The 22,245-nt window shown below is 41.0% G+C and overlaps 1 protein-coding gene across 7 annotated transcripts in view; it reads left to right on the top strand.

Moving 5' to 3' along the window:
- The window catches only part of ehbp1 (EH domain binding protein 1), a 131,418-nt gene that overhangs the window by 88,569 nt on the left and 20,604 nt on the right, over positions 1-22,245 (top strand). For 5 of the 7 annotated variants that reach the window (XM_061789325.1, XM_061789324.1, XM_061789326.1 and 2 more), the window contains 6 exons: positions 863-1,013; positions 3,734-3,949; positions 5,420-5,595; positions 8,735-8,873; positions 8,942-9,042; positions 11,591-11,714. In XM_061789325.1, coding sequence (XP_061645309.1) covers positions 863-1,013; positions 3,734-3,949; positions 5,420-5,595; positions 8,735-8,873; positions 8,942-9,042; positions 11,591-11,714 — 907 coding nt within the window. The remainder of the gene's footprint in view (positions 1-862; positions 1,014-3,733; positions 3,950-5,419; positions 5,596-8,734; positions 8,874-8,941; positions 9,043-11,590; positions 11,715-22,245) is intronic. The other 2 variants (XM_061789327.1, XM_061789328.1) reach the window with 1 other exon arrangement.

The following is a 22,245-nucleotide window of genomic DNA, read 5'->3' as shown; positions in this document are numbered from 1 at the left end:
TACCTGCCATTTAAGTGTTTGCTCTAACAGTTGCGTGTGGGTGTGCACGCGTGTATACGTGCGTTTTGTGTGCACGTTATCAGTAGAATTAGATTGGATCGCTGCTGAAAATGGCATTTCTGCCATTTAACCGATTACGATTGCTCAATGCTGTATATGTGTAGATTGTGTGTGGATTTGTGTACGCTACGCTTATTTTGATTAGGCTTTGAAGTAAGTTCAATGGCGTCCATGCCGACCACAACCCTTCCCATAAAAATCAATAATGTTTCGAATAATTTGTCAAAACTGATAGCTTTGGGAATAAGTACGACTGTCCAGTATACGGAATTCCAATTTGCTAGCTATCGGACAAAATCTTTATGATGACTTTGTCTTTGAAGAACTCTAAAATGGGTCGAAATGAGCCTAAAATGGTGAGTTCAATTGGGCGGCGACCAGTTCAGGGCGTACCCCGCCTCTCGGCCAGAGTCAGCTGCGATAGGTTCCAGCACGCCCGCGACCCTCGTGAGGATAAGCGGTACAGAAAATGGATGGCTGGATGGATACATTTGGTTTGGAATGACCCTGTGAAATGGTCAAAATGAGCCTAAAATGGCCGATTAAACCAAAATGGTGTCTTTTCAGGCATGGGTCCTTCAGACTATTTTTGTGGGTCTACCCATGTGAGGCATAACAACATGAAATTTGGTAGGTAAAGGAAATTGGCTGCAAGTACGGAATTTTCAAAAACATTCCGCGACCCAAGACGTTTGGAGGTTATTTCTGACCCTAAAACGTGGTTGCATGCCTGATGAAGGGTAAATTCTGACATACTTCGATTAAAATGGGACTGTTGAAATTTGATCATGTTTTTGTGCAGGAGAGGGACGCCGAGCGACGGCGGCAGTTGCGTGAGCGAGCCAGGCAGCTGATCGCAGAGGCTCGATCCGGAGTCAAAATGTCCGACATGAGTTTGGACGTGTCGGCCGGCAGCACCTTGAAGGGCGGCAAGGCTCCTGACTCGGCTGGAGGTCAAGACACACACACACACACACACACAACTTGCTATGCTAACACTGTAACCGCACATTGCCATTACGTTCTCTCAAGGGGTTCCGCTAATCCTTCGAAAAAACAAAATGTAATTTTGCGCCGACCACGAGTCTGTATCACCCGGTAATTGTTAATCAACACAACACACTGCGACGCCAGTTTAGCTTCCCAGTAGCCAACCCGTCTAATAGCCGACTTGTCGGGTCTGTGAAACTGCCATTGACGCTCCCCTGCTGCTTTCCATTTTCCTACAAATGATGGGGTATTATGAAAATTAGCGTTATCAAAGCCTTTGCTGTCTTCGTTTGTGCCTGACGCGTTAACGATAAACCAATGATTGACAGGTGAGTTTTTCATCAGGAGTGTCATTTGAATCAAGGACGACAGCATACGTTTTCACGCGTTCAAAACTATTTCAACATTTCACAGACACATAAATACAAATTGTGTCATGTTTAATACTTGACTTTTCAAAGGCAAAGAAATTGAATATGAATTGTCAGTAATGGTGAATACAGGCAAATATTCATAAAAACTCACTTTCTAAGTGGCTGAGAACTGTGAACAAAGACAAAAAATGAAAACACATTTTTTAAATGTCCAACACACCCGTGACCCTGGTGAGGATAAGTGGGATAGATGATGGATGAATGGCCAAACACTTCCACACCACTTAACACCTTTACATTTGGCAGGAAACAAGAAAAGCTCTTACTTACGGTGGCCCTGAAGTACCAACAAAGTGACAAATATGAAAATAAATTCATATAAAATGCGAAACTACCACATATTTGTATGAACAACTGCAAAATAAAAAATAAAAAAATCACATTTTATTCACATTTACAATTGAGTAAAACACATTTACAAAATGTAAAACATTTAACTCCAGAAGAAATGTACGTTTTGGAAAAACACAATTACAAACGCAAAAAAATGTACGTTATAAAATCCAAAGTAAAATTAAATTGTGAAATAAAGATGCATTTGGGGGGAAAAAACAGTAAAAAAAAAAAAAAAAAAAAAAACTTACAAGCTACACTGTAAACGTCATACGAAAGTTAAAATAAAATTCACAAAAGTTACAAAATTTACAAAACGCTTACAAATGAAATCTGGGGAAATCACAATTCTCAAAACAAAATAGAGTAAAATGAACAAAGTATAAACTATTAAATGAGTTGAGTAAAATCAGATTCTTAGTTCTTAATTTTTGTTCATGACATTTTACTTGAAATGTAATTTTGGTTTAAATTTTATAGCTATCTCCCCAAATGAAAATCAGTTCGATCGCTTGTAAAATTGTTCCGCATTTATGAATTTGTTTTGCCACTTTGTTGGTACTTCCGGGCTACCGTACGCAATCTCTCTTCTTTAGGAGGAGTCAAGAAAATGGCTGACGCAAAGCAGGACCGTGGCAAAGGAGGAATGGGATTGATTTATTTGCTTCTTCAGCGTGTCTGAATCGCAATAATTGTTGATCTCGTTAAAAATGGAGCCGGGGAAAAAGAAAAGGAAGGAGGAGGAAGAAGAAGAGGAGGAGAAGTGCTGTGGGCTGCGTTACACAAGGCCTGCCGAGCAGAACGGCTAATCCTAGCCTCTCTCTCTCCGTCCCTCATGCTCCTTCAATGCAACTCAACCTAACCCCCTCCACCCACCGTGTTTCTGCCCGCAAAGAAACTTTCCAACTCCAACGCCTTTAATTAAGCCCCAGCCACTTGCTAGCACGCTCCACATCGCAGCTAGAAAATTAAGAGGAGGGAAAAAAAAAACAAAAATGAAAGGAAAATGCTGTTATTGTTTGTCTCTGTTCGTTGTCAGGGAGTTTGTTGTATGGCGAGACATCAAACTTGGCCGTTGTGCTCCACCCACATGCAAAGACAAAAACTCAAAAGATTTTCCAAATTGAGTGTTATCTGTTTCGTTTGCAACATTTTATTGCATTAGCACAAAATGTCTTTGAAGGACTCCTGTAAATGGCCAAAAGGAACTTCAAATTGGGACTTAAAACACAAATGGAAGACTTGCTTTTCAGTCATTTCCTTTTGAATCAGAATCAGAATCCTCTTTATTTGCCAAGTATGTCCAAAAAACACACAAGGAATTTGTCTCCGGTAGTTGGAGCCGCTCTAGTACGACAACAGACAGTCAATTTACAGAACACTTTGGAGACAGAAAGACATTGACAAAAAAAAACAGTCACTGAGCAGTGAGTGAGTCGTGTAAGGTCTCCAAAGACGGACGAAAAACACAAAAACAATACTAGAGAGCGCGTTACCGAGGCGACCACACTGGTAGGCGCCATCTTGGTTTTCGAGACTTTTTTATGGGTCCACTCATAATAGGCATGCCTACCACATTTCATGTTGCCAAGGGAATCTGGCTTTGGGGGCTGGATTTTTTTCAAAACTTGCAGTCGGAGAGGTTTGTCTCTGAAACCCCCCTCGAAATTTAACCTCAACTTGACTGCTTCAATTCAAAATGGCAGACCTTTTATCTTCACAAGCATGGCATCTTGAGATTTTTTTTGTGGGGCTGCTCATGATGGGCATGTCTACCAAAGTTCATGTCGCTAAGGGAAACTATCTTCAGGGGCTGAATTTTCAAAAACCAACAAACTGTCCTTCCCTGCTATTTAACCTTTTTCCTCCCCCCCCCCCCATTTCTTATCATGTCCTGTCGCACTAACAACCCACAGACATGTTGGATGATGGAGAAGAGGGTTGCCATGGCGATGAAGGCTTTTATAGTAAAAAGAGTGAGAACTTCAGTGTCGAGGGTGACACCGTTGACAGCGCAGCCTCCACGTCCGCCCTGGCTATTAACTCGCTGGAGGCCCCTCTCCCGGCTCCATCCAGCTGCAGCCAGGGCCCCCCGGAGCTTACTAACCCCACCTCTGAGCTAACATCCTCGGGTAAAGTTGCTGGCTGTGGTGCTGCATGGTTTGCCGTCTTGTGCTCCTCCTTCTAACACATTGCTTCTTTTCCACATATTTCTATTAACTTTTCTTTCACATATGTAGCTTTATTTAAGAAAAGTTGTTTTCAGGCAAAAAAAGAAAACATCTCACCAAATCTGGGGACTTATTCATGTTTTGTGTTAGTATATTTGTGCTTTCTGATTTGTTATATGCGCAGGGGTGCATGTGGCGCCTCCAACAGAAAAACTTAAAAAAACAGTCTTTTAAGTGCACTATCTCCACACCTTTGTTGTTGTTGTGTTGTGCTGCCTCTTCATTGATGTCGGACACGTTTGTTGTCGTCGTTTTCATGAAAGGGCTTAATAATTAAAAGTGGCAACATAGTGATGATCAGGCTGACTGAAGAAAAAAAAACAACAACATAAGAGTCCATAGATATGTTGAAAAAGCTTCACTTTTAACTCGCATAGCAATTAGAAAACATTGTTGTTTTTTTTAATTGCGTTGGATTTATCTAAAAGTGACATACCATGTACCAGACAAAAAGAAAAACACAATTGTATTAAATATTTATATTTTTAATTTTCTAAAAAATACTAGTAAATGTAATATTAATAACAAGAAATACCATAAATGTTTTAAAATACAAATACAAAAAAGTATAAGACATTTAAAATACAAAATAATATCCTAAATGTAATATATATATATATATATGTGTGTGTGTGTGTGTGTGTGTGTAGATGTAACTTACACTCGCATTTTAAGTGTCTTAAAACTAAGGAGACTGAGTTTTTTTTTTTAAATAATTATCTTGAATTGCATGGTATTATTTCTTTGATTTGATTTATTCTGCTATTAAAAAGTCTTATTTAGAGCACAATACCCTTCATTTATACGCATGAATATTCAGTGACATATGACATTCAATCTTAGCTATAAAGTCCCAAAAAGATTGAAAATTAATCTTCAAAGTGTTTGAATTTGACGTCAGAAATGTTGCACAAACACCGTTATCGATATTCCTCCAACAAAATGCAGAGAAATAGCCGCAGAATGTCCGTATGTTCAACTGCAGTCAGGCGTCACGCATGCATCAGGCTCTGAGGTGACACATGAAAAGGTCTCCCTGCTCCTCTTTCATGTCCCTCCGTGCAGCGCTGCAGCCCGGCAGGAGTGCTGTGCTCACCACTCCTTCCGTGCGAGCAGCCTCGGGAAGGTGATGCAACTGAGGAGAATAATCACATGTACGGCAACAATCAATGAAAATTGACATAGTGGCCAGGCAGGTGCATTTACTCAACTGCAGATGGGGGAGGCTGTAACTATTGTCTCAATTAAAGATTCAAAGATCCTCTAACTTGAGATGGAAAAGTGGCCTGTGTGTGTGTGTGTGTGAGTGAAATAGCAGTTTATGTGCATGTAAGGTTTAAATCGTGTATTTTCTCTGTGTGTGTGTTTCAGGAGCAAACAGCAAGCACGTAGACCTGAAGCTGAAGAAACTGAGTGAGGTCAGACCTAGCGCCCTCACCGCCAATGCCAGTCCTTCATCCCCATCCTCCTCTTCTTCCTCCTCTACACCCACCGCCACCTCCTCCACCTCCTCCTCCGCCTCGCCGCTCAGCCCTACAGATGGAGCGGTACGTACTATGGGACACTATGGAACGTGACATCATAGGGGACATGAGGGGACAAAATAGGACATAGTGAATCACAGTAGGGGGCACATCTTTTATTTGATATAATTGGGTCATAACCGGACAAAGTTAGACATGCGAGCATATGTGACATAATAGGGGGACATTATGGGACAAGATGTGATATAATAGGGGACACTGGGACAGACTAGGACATAGAGACATAATAGGGGACACTAGTTTACATAATAGGGGACATTAATGGGCAAAATGAGACCTAATAGGTGACACTATGGGACGTGACATAATAGGGGATATTATGGGACAAGAGTTGACATAATAGGGGGACACTATGCGACAAAATAGGACATGATGAGACACAATAGGGGACAAAGTGGCAACGTGTCATAAAAGGAGACGTGGGACACAATTTGACAAAATGAGATAATAAACATTACAGCATATAATCGGGGTGGACAATACGACAATGGACAAAATGGATCATAATGGGGACATTGTGGGATACTATTTGACATAATAGGCCATTAGTGGGCACTATTTGACAAAATGGGACATGATGAGACAATAGGGGACACTATGGAACAAAATGAGACAATGCAGGGGACTATGTGCCAAGATGGGAATATACGTACGTACCTGTAAGCTTCTTCAAAAGTGCCATCGATCAGGCCCATTGAACCCAGCTGTTGCACTGCTCAAAGTGTGTGCGCGCGCATTTGCGTCTGACGTGTGGATTCTCACCTGTGCTGTAACATTAGTAGCACCAGTCACTATTGACTGTGACCTTCTCCAGTGTAAGTCTGTGTATCTTCTGATGTGAATATTGAGTCGGCGCAGTCTTAACATCACTTTAATGGATTGATGGGAATGTCAAGTAGAATAAGGTGACTGTCTGTGTGTGTGTGTGTGTGTGTGTGTGCGCATGTGTTAGTGTACACTTATGGTGACACTTTGATCATCGATTCACATAAACACCCTCTTGTGTTCAAAGCCAAAAAGGGTCTTAGTCCTTTGCAGGCACTGGAGTGACACAGTGTGTGTGGATGAGTGAGTGTGTGTGTGTGTGTGTGTGTGTGTGTGTGTGTTTTACATGTGGTGCAGGATTGCGCATGAGATTGACACTATATTTTGTTAGACTGGCCCACGGAGGAGGACATAAAATTGCGGGGGTGTATCTGGCAATTACTTTTCTCTTTACAGGGGTGCCTTGACTTACGAGTTTTAGTTCTGTGAGCATGCTTGTAACTCAAAATGCCTGTATCGCAAATCATCTTTCCCCATTGAAATGAAAGGAAATGCCATTAATCCGTTCCAGCCGTGTTTTTCGTCAGAAAAATACGAGTCTACAGTATTGTACTTTATAAAAACAAAGTAATAGCATCATTAAATTGACTGTAAAGACTTCCAGTTTTTGATGTTCACACTTAAATTCAATGAGGCTCCTTCTGATGTGTGCTTTTGGACACCACTATAATATAAACAGACATGCTACATATAGATTTGAGGAGGAAACGCAGACGTTCGCAACTGAGATGCAGTAATATGAGTCATTTTTTTGCAAAGGATAAGGAATATATGCCAGTGAGTATTGTCGTCTGTTGCAACATTCTGAGTTAAAATGCAAGTTGTTTAAAGGTTTAGAACTACTGCAACATTGTTGCTAGTCTTAATAGCCCGTCTGTGGCATTTTTGCATTATGTGTAGGCAGTAAGCTAGCAGACTTTCAGAGGCAAACTTATGTGATTTAGTTAAATACACAAGGTGTAATTCTTTTTGGAATCTTTAGTTTGACAGTAATCTTCAACTGGGAGTAGCATTAAACAGCTTGATGCCTTTTGTAAAGAATTGTTCACTATGACACAAAGGACTTTCTTCAAGCTCCCACTAAAAATAAGCATAGGTTATACCAATGTGCTTCAAGAAGGAGAGGTACTGTAGTATAAGTTTTTTTGTGTCTGCCAAAATGTTAAATTGGCCGGTCGTGCATTGTAATTCATCAGTAAATTTGCCTGGGCGTAACTGGACGTGCTTTTTTAGTTACTTATCCAAGCGAACAGAAAAAGAAGAGACTTAATTGCTGGCATTGTGAGCCAACAATCGAAAGCGAAGTTAACGAGTCCTGCTTGTGCGCATGGCGTTTGACTATCTGCTGCTGTCTCAAGCGGTGGAACATGTTTGCCCCTAATTGTCGACTTTATTACACTTTTGGCCATCCTATTAGCGTTAGCGGTCGCCTCCGTCGCTTTCTTTTTCCACTCGGCTTGGCTCATTTGGAAGCGCACTAATAAAATGTTTTCACTTTGTGCGGGTTTTTTAGTGGGGGGGGGGGGGGGGGGTGATAGCGGGAGAAGCGAGCATGCAGCATTTTAACACGTGTTCACGTTGAAAACAATCACCTTTCTGCCCTTTTTACATAATTTGAATATATTTTCTGGCTCGGGGTTTTGTTGAAAGTCAAGTTAATTGCCTCCTTTTTGCGTCTCCCCTGAGTGTGTGGATGATTTGTGTGTGTGTGTGTGTGTGTGTTTGTATTCATGGACGCAAACAAACAGCAACCATGTTGTTAAGGTATCACGTTCTAGCAGACGTTGCGCAGAGCTCTGGCAGCAGGTGTGTTTGCACACACGTGTTTACATGTACACTAATGTTGTGCATCTTTGGCGTGTGTACTTTTGCTCACAGTTGTGAGAGCAAGCCTGGTTGGTTTGTTCATTTTTTGGGGGTGGCTTGCTTGGTATGATTGATTGGTTGGTTAGATTTTTTTGGGGTTGTTTTGTTTGCCTTGTGGTTGATCTGTTTTTTTTTGTTTGTTTGTTTGATTGGTTGATAGACTATCTGTGGTTGACTGGTTCGCCAGTCAGTCGGCTAGTTGGCAGATCGTTTTGTTGGTTGGTGTTTTTAATTTGGTTGAGTGGGTCATTCATTTTTGTTTGTTTTACTGGTGTGTTTTGTTGGTTGCATGGTTGGTTGCTTCTGCTTCTTGTTTATACTTTTGCTGATTGGCACTCAAGAGTTTGAGCGAGCTTTATTCTCACTTCGGTGTAATTTGACATCAACAGATAAGCACTGGTGGTCATCTCGTGGTCGTCCAATAGTCGTCTTCGTTTTTTATGTTGTACAGAATAACGCGGAGCAGCTGCGAGCAGAGCGACTGCGCCGCGCCACCGAGAGGCTGCGCAGCCCTGTGGTCTTCAACAAGGACTCTGCGGTCAGGAAGACGCAGCTCAAGTCCTTCAGTCAGTACGTGGACAACAGACCAGGTGCGTCCATCCCCTCAGATTACGAGTCATTTCGAGGACATTTTAATCACGTTGCTTGCTTTCCGCAGAGGTGAAAAGACAAAAGTCTGCTCCTGAGGACATGAAGAAGGCCGAGGAGGACGGCTGGTCGGAGTCAGGGATCGACATCTTTAGACCGTTTGAGGAAGAGGTTTGTTTGTTTGTTTGTCAAATCCGCTTTCCCCCGCCCCCTAACCCTCCCTGGCCATACTATTAGGTACAACTAATGATGTATGTCAGTGACCTGCAACTAATGTGAGTGGTGCAATCTAGTAGTTTCTTATCAAGTTAACCCAGAAAAAAAAATATATATGTATATATACTTTCTACACTTTTGTTTGTTTCCTGTTTCTCGTATGATCTCTCCAAACTCCAAGAATTGTTTCCCTTTTTGCGGGTTTATGGGTGATACAGTACACCAAAAATCATACATTGGTTTTAATATCACGGTGAGGTTCACATTGGGTACAGTAAAGGAACAAAATGCGAAACATAAAAGTGATTTTCTTTGGTGTAAGGAGGAATGTATTCTAGCAGTACACTCTAATAAATGAAAGATTGCCAAGTAAACAAAACAATGTATACATTGAAATCCAAAATGAATATTTCATGACATAAAACTGCTAAAATCTTTTCTTTGTAGTGAAGTGAAGTACAATGTCAACAGCTTGCCATCTTTGGAGGAAACTGAACAATGGAGACAGTGAAGAGCAATTTATTATACAAGAACTCAAATATTTTCTTAAGTGACGGAAGTCACAACCCTAATTGATGCATATTATTATTTTATTCAGTCTTCTTTTTTAGAATACAAAGGATGTACCACGTTGACCCTAAATGAAGGCCTGTTATTCGAAGTGGAGGGGGGGGCTTTCCCCCACAAAAACCCTCGGAATTTACTTTGAGTGTATACACGTTACACATACACACATACGCACGCACACACACACGCATGCACACAGACACTCCTCTTGGCTTGTTTAAACTTGAGTGTGTGTCCGTCAGAATGCTATAATTTCAATGCGTGTCTCTTCTCGAGCAGCCCTCTCTCCTCTATCGGCGACCCCACACCCTGCGCCCCCGCACATGCGCACACACGCGCGCGCACACACATACCGCCGCCCGGGCTCCAGGGTTAATGGGTGTTGAACCTTTCCATTATCCCGATCAGCCAAGAATTACCTGCTGAATGATGTTTGCATTAATATAATATATATGGTAATTTCCCTGCTCTTAATTACGGCCGGGCCGAGCGCGGCAAGGGGAGTGGGCTGATCATGTGTAAAATTGATTTGCCAAGGAGAAAAATATGGCGATAGAGCGAAAGGAAAGGGAGGAGAGCTACTGGGAATTGCAAACACACAGGCAGGGAGGGAAAAGTGCTTGCCTGGGTGGAACAAGAGGTGAAAAAACAAAGTTTCACACTAGTTCGTCTTCCCATTAAGCAGAAAAAGAGCATCAGCAGTGATATATATGTGTGTGTGTGCGTGCAGGTGAACATTTCCATCACTCTGTGGAATAGCAAGCACAAACATGTCTGAAATGGAGGCCGTGTAACATTTAAAAGAATATTAAATGTGTGCGTAACTAGATTGGACTTTCAAATTCACTAAATTGGACTTTCGTGAAGCCACACCCACCCTAAATTGAGACTGGCCAATCACAGCCCAGAAGTCAGACACTTTCCCAGTGGTGTTCCGTTGTATTCGAGTATGACATCTTAGCCATTTACAAGATAAAGGTAAGCTTTGCAACCAATAAAGCAATACACAGTTATTTACCTCCCTCGAAAATGAACTGGCGAAATGCTTTTGCTTTGCTACCTACGTGCTACACTAATGAGGCTAATTGCGTGCTCCTGGTTCCAACACGGCGAACACCAGCTAGCTGTGTTGGTACCATTTTAATAAATTGCAGCACAATAAATTTGCCATTTTATTAGCATCTTAGCGATTGAACATAATGTGTTGGTGTTGTTTTAATGTGAGTGTGCAATGGTGTATGATAGCTATATAAAGTATAATACTAACTTGAACAAAACGGTGTTTGGAAACTCAAGCAAGATGTCCTTTTTTTATTTTCCTGAAAAGTTATCATTTTGGAGGAGGGGGGATTCCACCCGACAGTGACCATGTTATGTTAAATATGAGTGAATCCTGCTGGTTAATAGTATAGCAAAAGATACATAGAGAACTTTAACATTAAGCTCACTGACATTCGTAAGTTAATGTGGTTTGGTTGAATACACAACGTGGAAATCTCATTGTTTTAAATTTCAACTGAGAATGGTAATACACTGTTTGAAATGTCTTTTTTTTTTTTTCAAGAATTGTTCACTAGCTGCTAGCTTGTTGTGAGGTTTTCTGCCACCATTTAGCGCTCATAGCCCAAGACCAAAAAATGGCCACGCGATAGCTCATATCGCTAAAAGGTCCTCAGTCGGGTCACTCGTAAGTCAAGCTACCACTGTATGGCTTGCAGACCCTTGGGGGTCCTGGTACCCCAGTTTGAGAACCACTGCGGAAGACAACAAGAAGTGTGAGCAGCTATGAAAAGGTAGCCATACTCGTGTTTGAACTTTTTTTGGGGGGGTCGGTGGGGACTCCTTTTGTATTGTTGTTTCGCGAGGACGTCTCGATGATGAGAGACACCCTCCGTCACTCATTCTCACACTTTCTCTCTGTCTCTCCGTCTCTCAGAAGGCGTTCAAAGACACCAGTCAGTATGTGGTGGGCGAGCTGTCGGCGCTGGAGAGCGAGCAGCGGCACATCGACGCCCGGGCGGCTCGCGTGGAGAAGAGGCTGCGCTATCTCATGGACACAGGTACCCGAGCCCAATTACGCTGGGGAAAAAAAAAAAAAAGTGTTTTGCCAAATTGAACGCACACGCACACACACATATAGTGAGAGAGTGGGGAGTTAGCGTGAGAGGGAATCTTTGAAGCCCCCCTCTCCCTGTGAGAGAGGGGAGTGGGGGAGACCTCTCTGGGCCGGGGTGATAAGGGAGCCCTTCATGGGGGAAAACGATAACTGGGTGTGATAGCGGCCCAAAGTCTGCGCCGCCGCCGTTTGGTCGGGTTTGCCAGCCGGCCGGCCCTGCGTTCGCTCACTATTGAACAGCGCGCTCAACCGTGCGCACACACACACACACACACCCTCCTCGCCCTAGTACATATCTGGCCTCGCTTGATATGCTGTGTAAGGGAAGACGGGGGTGAGTTAAAGGGAAGCAAAAGCGATGAGGGAGGGAGGAGGGGTTGGGAGGCAACACAACACGTGCGTCGACACACTTTACAAATCCTCACGTATACACCCCCACGTACACATTGCGGCGCCCGCTTATTTGGCAGGCGGAGTTTGTAAGATTTGTCCGCGGGGTAAAGCCTTGTTAGGACACAAGCCAAAAAAGGAAAAGAAAAGAGAGTGGCCCCGCTTGCATATGAAATTGGAGAAACGCGACACCTGTTTGTGCCACTAAACCGTAGGAATATCTGTAAAATGTTGATCTTTACAAAAAGTGTTGCTACAGCCTTAGATTTTTTTGACTACAGGCAATAGGGACAAAGTTTTGTCCAAAATAGAAAAAATCTGCGAGTAATGGACACTCCCCCATAAACGTTTATACTGTACTCTAATTGCCTGTAGATGCCACAAGATGGCGGCAAAGCAATACTTTTATAGAATGGATTTTTTTATAGAATAGACATATTCGCGAATGCACAATCACGAATATTTGGGGGCTGACGTCATCTATTATTTTTATGAATTATTAACCAATTTAATGTGTAAAAATAGCTTGAGAACAAATGTATTAATTCTCTAGGACACTTGAACTGTCTGAAAAGTGTCGTAAAACTGGCTCTGACTGCGGCAGCCGTGCGGCATAATGTCGCCTCAATATAGTCTGGAACTTTTTTTCGGACAATATCAAGTAAAATAGCTTAGATATATTTGAGTAAGTCTGCTCTATTAAAAATGGATTGCTGTAATGCTTTGGTGTAGAAGGTACGGTGGGAACGGAAAGTTTTCAGACCCCCTTAAATCTTTCACTCTTTGTTATATTGCAGCCATTTGTTAAAATGATTTAAATTCATTTTTTTCCTCAATGTACACACAGGACCCCATATTGACAGAAAAAAAATGGAATTGTTGAAATTTTTGCTGATTTATTAAGAAAGAAAAACTGAAATCACGCAGCCATAAGTATTGAGACGTCCTTAAATGTTTCACTCTTTGTTATATTGGAGCCATTTTCTAAAATCATTTATTCATTGTTTTCCCCTCATTAATGTACACACAGCACCCCATATTGACAGAAAAAAAACATAATTGTTGAAATTTTTGCTGATTTATTAAGAAAGAAAAACTGTCTATATATAAGACCTTACAGCTCACAGTGCATCTCGGAGCAAATGAGACTCAGACTGGGCCGAAGGTTCCCCTTCCAACAAGACAATGACCCTAAGCACACAGCTAAAATACCGAAGGAGTGGCTTCAGAACAACTCTGTGACTGTTTTTGAATGGCCCATCCAGAGCCCTGACTTAAACCCAATTGAGCATCTCTGGAAATACCTGAAAATGGCTGCCCACCAACGTTCACCATCCAACCTGACAGATCCCCAAATCCAGGTGTGAAAAACTTCCCAAAAACACTCATGGCTGGATTAGCTCAAAACGGTGCTTCTACTAAATACTGAGCAAAGGGTCTGAATACTTATGGTTGTGTGATATTTCAGTTTTTCTTTTTTAACAAATTGCAAAAAAATTCTACAATTCAGTTTTTTTTTCTGTCAATATGGGGTGCTGTGTGTACATAAATGTGAAAATAAAGAACTTAAATGAATTTAGCAAATGACTGCAATATGAAAAAGAGTGAAACATTTAAGGGGGTCTGAATAATTTCCGTACCCACTGTACGCTTGCGTGCAGATTCATTTTCGTCTATTGCACTGCCTTGTCAGCTCATCGTGTTTTTTATTGCATCACTCATGACTCTAAGACATTACCTTTTTAATCAATAACAGCATAATCAATTATGGAATGTATTTATTTATGTGCGAATTAAATTACGGATTGAACATTTTAGAGTGGTAAAATGTTGATGTTGGTGCAAGACAGTATATGATAATATAAACTGCAATGCAAACTTGAGCAATGTGGTGTTTGGTGACTCAAGCAAGAAGGCGTTTTTTTGTTTGTTTTTTGTTTTTGTATTTTTTGTATTTCTTGACCTTCTTTTGCCAGAGGCTGAGCTGCACTGTATTTGTTTGTAGTAGCATCTGGCAGTTACACTTAACCACTATGTTCCTTGTGTAAACTCCGTACACCTCTGTACCGTACCGAAAAATCTGATTGACTACATCTGTAATTGTTTACCACGATGATTTTCTAGTTTAGCGTGGAAAGAAAGCAACAAGGTATTTCCGCTAAGCTTCCCCATCCCATTTGTCTCCTCATATCAAGACTATCTTCTTCTTTGTGCCTTCTTTCCTCCCCCCTGCCAGAGCGACTGCCATTGTGTCCCCTGCAAGCTTATTTACTCCCAAAGATTTCTTTTTGTAAATGTATATATTTATTTATATATACTGTATGTGTGCGTGTGCCTCCACCTCTGTAAAATCCCATGAAAAGGGACAAGGACAAAAAGGATAGGAGGGAGAGAAATTCACTTTGTAGGTGAAGTGGAAAGGAGAAAATGTGCTTTACACAAGCCACCAGACAGCAAATAATAGTGTGGCGTTGTCGTTGGCTTATATCCAGTCGAGTCATGTCCGTATTCGTACCATACCAGCTATAAATCGGGGTTTTTTTTTGCCTCATACGTTAGATTTTCCCCAAATCATCCAGATGTGACTGTTTCTTAAACATTAAATATCTACAGAGTAGAATATAAATTGGAATTGCTTCATTAAGGTCAACAAGTAAATGATAAAAATCAATCAATCCTACTGATAATATTCAATAAAAAAACTCAAAGGGAACTATGAAAAACAATACATTCTTATTTAAATCATAAAATTGACTCATTAAAGGAGATTAGCATTAAAAAATTTTTTTAAAAATTCTGATAATTATATTAAATAATGAAAATTAAATAAAACATTTTAGGAGATTATAAAGTAAATATAATCAAATTTTCCTGGTAAAAGTAAATATACAAATTAACTTTAAAAAATACAGTTAAAAATAATTTTACTAATAAAAATTATGAATAAAATGTACTCATGAAAGGCAATTGCCAATAGTACAAACATTCAATTACTGCCAAATATAGTTGAATATTAATGAAATCTATGGCAATCAATTAGTTAAAAAAAAAATTAAAAAAAAATTGTCACAGTTAAGGAAATAAAAAGCAAAACATTATCATGTAATAAAATAATAATAATATAATTAATAAAAAGACAAATTTAATTTAAAATATAAAATGATAAAATTGAGTAGTGTTTTTTTTTTTTTTAGAAAGTATTATTCCCTTTAATTTTTGTGAAAATTTAAGTTCTCAGTTTAGACCAGAATTTTGTTTTTATATTTGTCTTGCGGCACCGTTCTCTGACTCAATTTCATATTTCTCTTACGTTTGTCATGAATATTTTCATGCCTATAGCGTTCAAGCAAATTTTTGCGTGTATTCAATTAAGATATTCACGAATAACTCAATGTGTGCATGCGTGATCTCCCTTTTAGACTATATATACTCGTTGTTGTGGGTGGGATTTTACCACACATTCTGACCTCTTAATTGTCTGAAATGATCGTCATTTGTACTGTCACCCGTTGCTCTCCTTTAGCAACTTGCTGGAATTTAAACCATCTTGTTGATTTGAACGACTCTTCCAGCCTGTCGTCCTTAATGAGATGTCCACCCACCTCTTTAGAAAGACAATGGAGGCCATTAGTGGTGCAAGAGAATGGACGTGTGGCACTAAAACACACAAATATTCCTGGTGTATGACAATAGGCCTCATCCATATTCGGCAGGTGTAGGCTGAGCCGCGTGCTAATGCCGGTGCTAATGTGTGAAGGACAGCGCTCCCAGCGGTGCAAGAATAACAAGTTCATTAGTGCACAGGCGGCGCTGTCACAGGAATTCAAATTCCCCCCACGCCTCTGCCTCCTGATTGGACGGCAGCCGACGCTCATTAGAGTCCCGCAGTAATTAAGAGTTGTTAGAAAGTGAATTCTCCAACCGCAGATTAGGAAATTAAACTATTTACTGATTACATATTAATAGAAGACAACAATGGCGCTCGCCATAAGCTTGGAAGGCAACCAAGGAATAAATCTGTGTACTTAATTACCACAAACAATGGGCGCATGGAAATGGGAGTTTGACGCGCGCACACTCCCCTGCTGTAATGTGTGTGATATCAGAAGACACTTGACAATTCTTGTTCAATTATCTCTATTATTTAATGTGCTGTGAACTGCCGCTGAGTAAATAAATTACCCACCCCAATTACTTTGGAGGCATCTGGGGAGGCCTGACGCCTAATAGAAAATGCCGCCCAACGCCGCATTGTGCCCCAACCGGGGTGGGGGGCTTGTGGGTGGGGATGGGGGTGGGGGTAGAGGAGGTTATGAGGACGGTAGACTTGTAACGGCACGCCAGAAATTAGCGTTTGGTGTGTACCTTGGTTTTGAAGTATAATAATAGCGACGAATAACAGAGGATAGCTTGCAAAAAAAAACTGTGATTATGTGGGAAACACTGTAGAATGTTATAGGATTAAATGTACTGAAATGAAAAGAAGATTCTAAACTAACAACAGAGAAAATGCTCCTCATCATGCCTAATTTCCATTCGAGTAGAATAATAAAATAGTTTCTAATGCAGTTAGACATTAAATATGAATAATACAGAGGATCCTCGATTTATGACATAGTTCCGTTGCTAAAACACGTTGCAACCTGATTTTGTATTTAAGCCTGAACACAAACTAGCCCGGGAGTGGACAAACTTGGGCGCTCAAAGGCCGCATTTGTTTTAAAATTGACTGATGCACGAGGTCATGCGTGGATAAGTTGACATACAAATGTTAGTTAAAAATGTGTTAAAACTACGTATGTAAAATAGTTTAATTTACAAAAATAATAAAGTTATAAAAAATATAAATAATATCTTCTATCACTAACCTATGCTAGCGCTGTAGTGAAGTCATAATTGCAGTAAATGTTTGTATGAAAAAATCGATTCCAGGCCATCAATATTTTAAATAATCTAATGAAATACACAACAAAAAAGAGACCAATTAGATTTTCATATATATTCTGATATATGGGTACTGCATCTTAACTGCAAAACGGATATCCAGGACATTGAAAACTGAGCAACTACTGTAAAAATGTGCTCTTATAAATGCTAACATGTAGCCACCAAGCATCACAGTGTAATGGATCCACGAACGTATCATGGCAGTGTGATTTACACTCTTTAAAATGCACGCTGTAAACTTGAAGGCACGCAAAAATGTACGTACAGTAAATAGTGAGCAGCGGTTTCCTTCCATCGACAGTCCAGTGGGCGCTGTGTAGGCAGATGGGCCGCACGTGTAAAATACAAGACGCTCTTCATGCCAGATCCATTCTGCTCTCGTCTCCTGGCAGACACAAAAACAGATTAAAGGAAGGAGAAGAAAAAGGCACAAAAAAAAAACACCGTCAATCTTATCAGCTGCCGAGTGCGATTTTTAAACATATGTTAATCTCCTCTCCTCCTCGCCGCTTGTTTATCGCTTATCAAACATGGCGCTAGGTGACGGCCAGCTTTGTGGCCGCGCTATAAGTGCCATTATTGGGGATAATTGCGGCCATTGTGGCAGGTGATACCGCCGTTTCGAAACGGGACTTGTGGGTAAATAGGAGACATATTCAAAAAGGGGATTTTGTGTGCAAAAGGCTACACGACGCATTTGAATGCTTCTTCATCCTCTCAGCTTAACCTTCAGTACGCCAACAAAAGCTTGGCAGAGGAACAATGCTAACCGAGGTCACAAGCAAACATGAATAACTAAAACCACCGTATTCATGTATATGTTTAGTTTGTCAGGGCAGGAGTGAACTTCTGTTAGTTGTGTAATGTTTAGCCTCATCTCATATATGAATGAGTAAAAATGTGATGTAAATGTTAAGTTTGTCAGGGCAGGAGTTCACTCCTATTATTTGTGTAGCATTTTGTTTCATGTCATATATGAATGACTGAAAATGCGGTGCTAATGTAAACGTTACATTTGTCAGGACAGTAGTGCACTCATTCCTGTCGCATTTAGCGTCATGTCATGCACGAATGACTAAAGAAATGGTGGCAGTCATTTACATTTTAAATTTGTCAGGGCAGGAGTGTCGGGTCTTGGCAGGACTGTTCACTCATATTACTGAATGCCACAGTATTCATGCAAACGTTAAGTTTGTCAGGGCAGGAGTGCTCTCCTATTATGTTTGTTGCGCTGCGCTTCATCTCGTACATGAATGACTAAAAATGTGGTGTTCATGTAAATTTTCAAATTTGTCAGGGCAGGAGTGCACACCTACTGTATTTGTGTGACTACAAAAAGTGTGGCACTCATTTACATTTTCATTTTGTCGGGGCAGGAGTGTCGTGTCTTGGCAGTAGTCTTCACTCATATTGCTGAATACCATGGCACACATGTAAATGTTAACTTTCTCAAGGCACGAGTGCGTTCCTATTATTTGTGTAGCATTTAGCTTCATCTAATGTACAGATGATTAAAACCGTGGTATTAATACATATGTAAAATTCGTCATGGACCACTTGTGTAGCATTTGGCTTCATCTCATGTATGAATGACTAAAACTGTGGTACAGCGGAACCTCGTTTTAGCAGACTAATTGGGGGTCACTTGGTTGGGGAAGCACTTTTTTTTCGTGGCCTAAAAACACCCAGTGCAATACAAAATTGGTGTAAATAAATGTAATAATGTTTGAAAAGTTGACCTAAACTTACCTTAAAAGATTGCAGTGATGGTCTAATAGTGCTGTGAAAGTGTCATGATTGCTGGTGCTTGGGAGGGGTGATAATGGCGTGCTGGTGGGAGAACGTAACTGTGCCACGGTGGCGAGTCAGCGTCGCTTTCATGACCCCCCCTTTTACTGTTGGATGGCATAGAGAAGGGCTTGACAAAAATACTGTACCAAAATCAGTATGGGATGTTCTAGATACAGCGAGTAAACTTGAATAAACCACATTCATTTATATAAATAGGTAGATCCGACACGCCCCTTTTCAGCTGCGTGTCTACAACGATGCTAAGCTAATGTCCATGCATTGCCTTTGATGGGAACGTGGAGTGCACTCCATTGAATTGTGTAGCTTTTTAGCGTGATCTCATGTACGATACATTGAGGAAGTGATGTGTTACCAGCAGATTAGCAGAGATTATCCCTCACATGGATATCGAACGGCTGTGTGTTTATATTTCTGATGACTCAAGCCTGTCGGTCGTCCTAATCCGCCATCACCGCCGAGTTTGATTTAAGATTTACGCCGGGCGACGTGCACTCTTTCTCACGTGCATGCCTCTGCATTAAAAAAAAAAAAAAAAAAAAGAAAAGGACCAAACAGCTTTAAGTATATTAGCATGGCCTGCTTCTTTTCTGCTGATGAAGCTTAGCCGTAATCATTGTAACTTTGGGCAGATTACCGACATGGCCGCCTTGTAAGCGCCTGCGGACTCGTCTTGACCTCCCCGGCGCAGGGCTTAAAGACACAAGAATGGCATTTTAGCATCTTTAATGGGATAACGGCTCTAATCTTGTGCCGGCCGCACGAGGAAATGTGCGAAGGCTATAATACTGTGGTCGTTTGGCTCGCTGCAGGATTTGGATGTTGCTCATTGGTGCGACTTTTTGATCAAGACTTTCTCTTTTGATGCAGTTTTCTGTTTTAACTGCAACATTACTCAAAATACAGCCACCTTTGGCACATAAGATTTGGTACACTTAAAAAAACGTCTTAAGAAGTCATGCCAGACAGAAAAGGCACATGAAGTCCGCCATTTTGCTTTGACAGAGCCATGTTAGGGCCATTACTTGGGGTCCTTGAAAGACAAACCTAATTTGGTAGCCGTGTCTATCATGAGTAGACCCACACAAAAATTTCAAGAAGCAATGCCGGAAAAGACACAGAAGCAGCCGTTTCTGATCATTTCCATGGGTGCTTCAAAAACAAACTTTTCATATTTTGAAAATTCAGCCCCTGAAGCAGTTTTCCTGTGGCCTGCCGCACACTGAGCAATGGAGTCGAACCCAATTGGAGCAGATCATTGCAAAAAAAAAAAAAAAAAAGAAAAAAAAGAGAGTTGCTGACTCACCCCTGCACATTGAGCGACTGGATTTATGGACGCCCTGAACAGTGAAGGCGTTTGATGCTGTACATACAGTATTTTGTACTTTTATCACATTTATTAAACCATGAAAAGATGGATTAATAGTTAAGGAAGAAGCGGTTTGCTAAAGGCAGTTGACATTGCGAGATAAAAGCCAGAGCGTAGATATTCATTTGAACTTACCCACACGTACATTTTGGCCACAAGCTTAGCTTTTTCATCCATGAGAAATTATAAATATTGTAAATTATTGTTGTAAAACACAATTTTTAATACTTTATGTACTGTATTTATATGACTTGGGGACAGGGCGGCAGCCGTTCGGTGTCTCGCTCGCTTAAAACCCGCAAATGTCTTTTTAGCTTAATAAAAAGTGTGTGCATTTTGATTGGCTGTAAAATGCAACATTGCTCTGCAAAGCGCCAGCTGTTCAAATTTTGAATTCAGGCCTACAAAAAAGTCTTGGAAGCCATATCTGAGAAGCCACAAGAGGCACTGATTTTAGGTTAATTGTTGAGCATTTCCAGGGATTCCTCAAAGTTCTTCCTCGAGGTGTAGTCCGATTGCTCTAAAATTTGAATTACATCTACGAGACATAAGGGCGACGCTCCAATTGCGAAGAGTTTCAGTTTTCGCCATGACACTTTTAATCTGGTGCACCCCCTGCAGTATGGGAATCCCTTGGCCTAGAGGAGTGGGGAAGAAAAGACGGCTCAGGATCAGTGCCTTAAAAACCCATTGCCTTTTGCTCGCCTTTGAGAGCGCAAAACAAAGGCTTTTTTTTTTTTTTTTGCTTTGTTTTGTGTGAAAATGTGTGTGTGTGTGACTCCATGGTTCATCCAGGTCAGAACACAGATTAACCCCCCCCCCCCCCCTCCCTTCCCTTTTGCCTTTACTCCCGCTCCTTCCGTAAATCCCGGCGGCCATTTGAATGTTTGAGCGGCACAACAATTTAATTAAGAGTCGGTGCAGGCAAACGCAGCAGTCCCCCCAACGTGGTGACACCATCCTCCCAGATGTGCACCACACCCCCCAACCGTACCCCACCTTCTTGTGTTCTCCAGCTCCATGTCAACCTTTCATACATTCTTTAACAGTGGGGATGAAAGGGGGATTTTTAGGAAGATTAGGGAACGGGATCCTCTAGGCATTGTCTGACAATCCTCAGATAAAACAAGCCGGGTGGACGGAGTCAACGGGGGGAGCATTGTGGGGAGGGGGGGGCGTGCGGGGTTAGGAGGGGGTGCGCTGAGCCACTTGCCCAGGGACGTGTAGGTTACATTTTGTTGCGCTCGCTTTGTTTTCTCGGCGCTTTCTTCAATCTCTTTCCGTTGCGTGGCCTCGGCGTGCCAGCAAAAAGGGACGATTAACATTTTCAGTTGGTGAATGGGGCGAGGGGGTAAAGAGGGAGCGGGGTGGGTAGCCGTGTAGAGAGAATTGAGAGGTGGACAATGGCCGCTTATGATAATCTGCTCTTTATTGGAGCATCCCGCCAATGCTTTCATCAGCCGCCTGTGTGCCCCCGGACCCCTTGCAACACACACACAGACATATACACGCACGCACACACACATGCAAGCATAACGTCCAAGTTCTACACTTGCCTGTCATGTCTTCAAAGTCCCACAGAGGCCAGCTGACTGGAGTAAAACACATTTTTATTATGAATTGCACTTAATATGATATATAATTGCATGATATTATTTATCATTTCACTTATCACTTATTACTTATTATTTCTTTAATATGAGCTATTTTATTTATTCAATACATACAACCTGTTTCTGTTTTCTATGTTAAACAACCCAAATTATATTTTTTTATTTGTTACATATGGTCAACAAAGTCACACGTTTTATTTCATTATTTACTTTATATACACACAACCAAAGTTTTGCTTTCTTTGCATTAAGAAATATATATATATTTATGTATATATATATATATATATATATATATATGTGTATATATATATATACGTATATATATATGTATATATACATATATA

This window comes from Phyllopteryx taeniolatus, chromosome 11 (genome assembly GCF_024500385.1).
Source record: "Phyllopteryx taeniolatus isolate TA_2022b chromosome 11, UOR_Ptae_1.2, whole genome shotgun sequence".
In the NCBI taxonomy this organism is placed as follows: Eukaryota; Metazoa; Chordata; class Actinopteri; order Syngnathiformes; family Syngnathidae; genus Phyllopteryx; species Phyllopteryx taeniolatus.
This window is presented reverse-complemented; position numbering and strand designations above follow the sequence as displayed.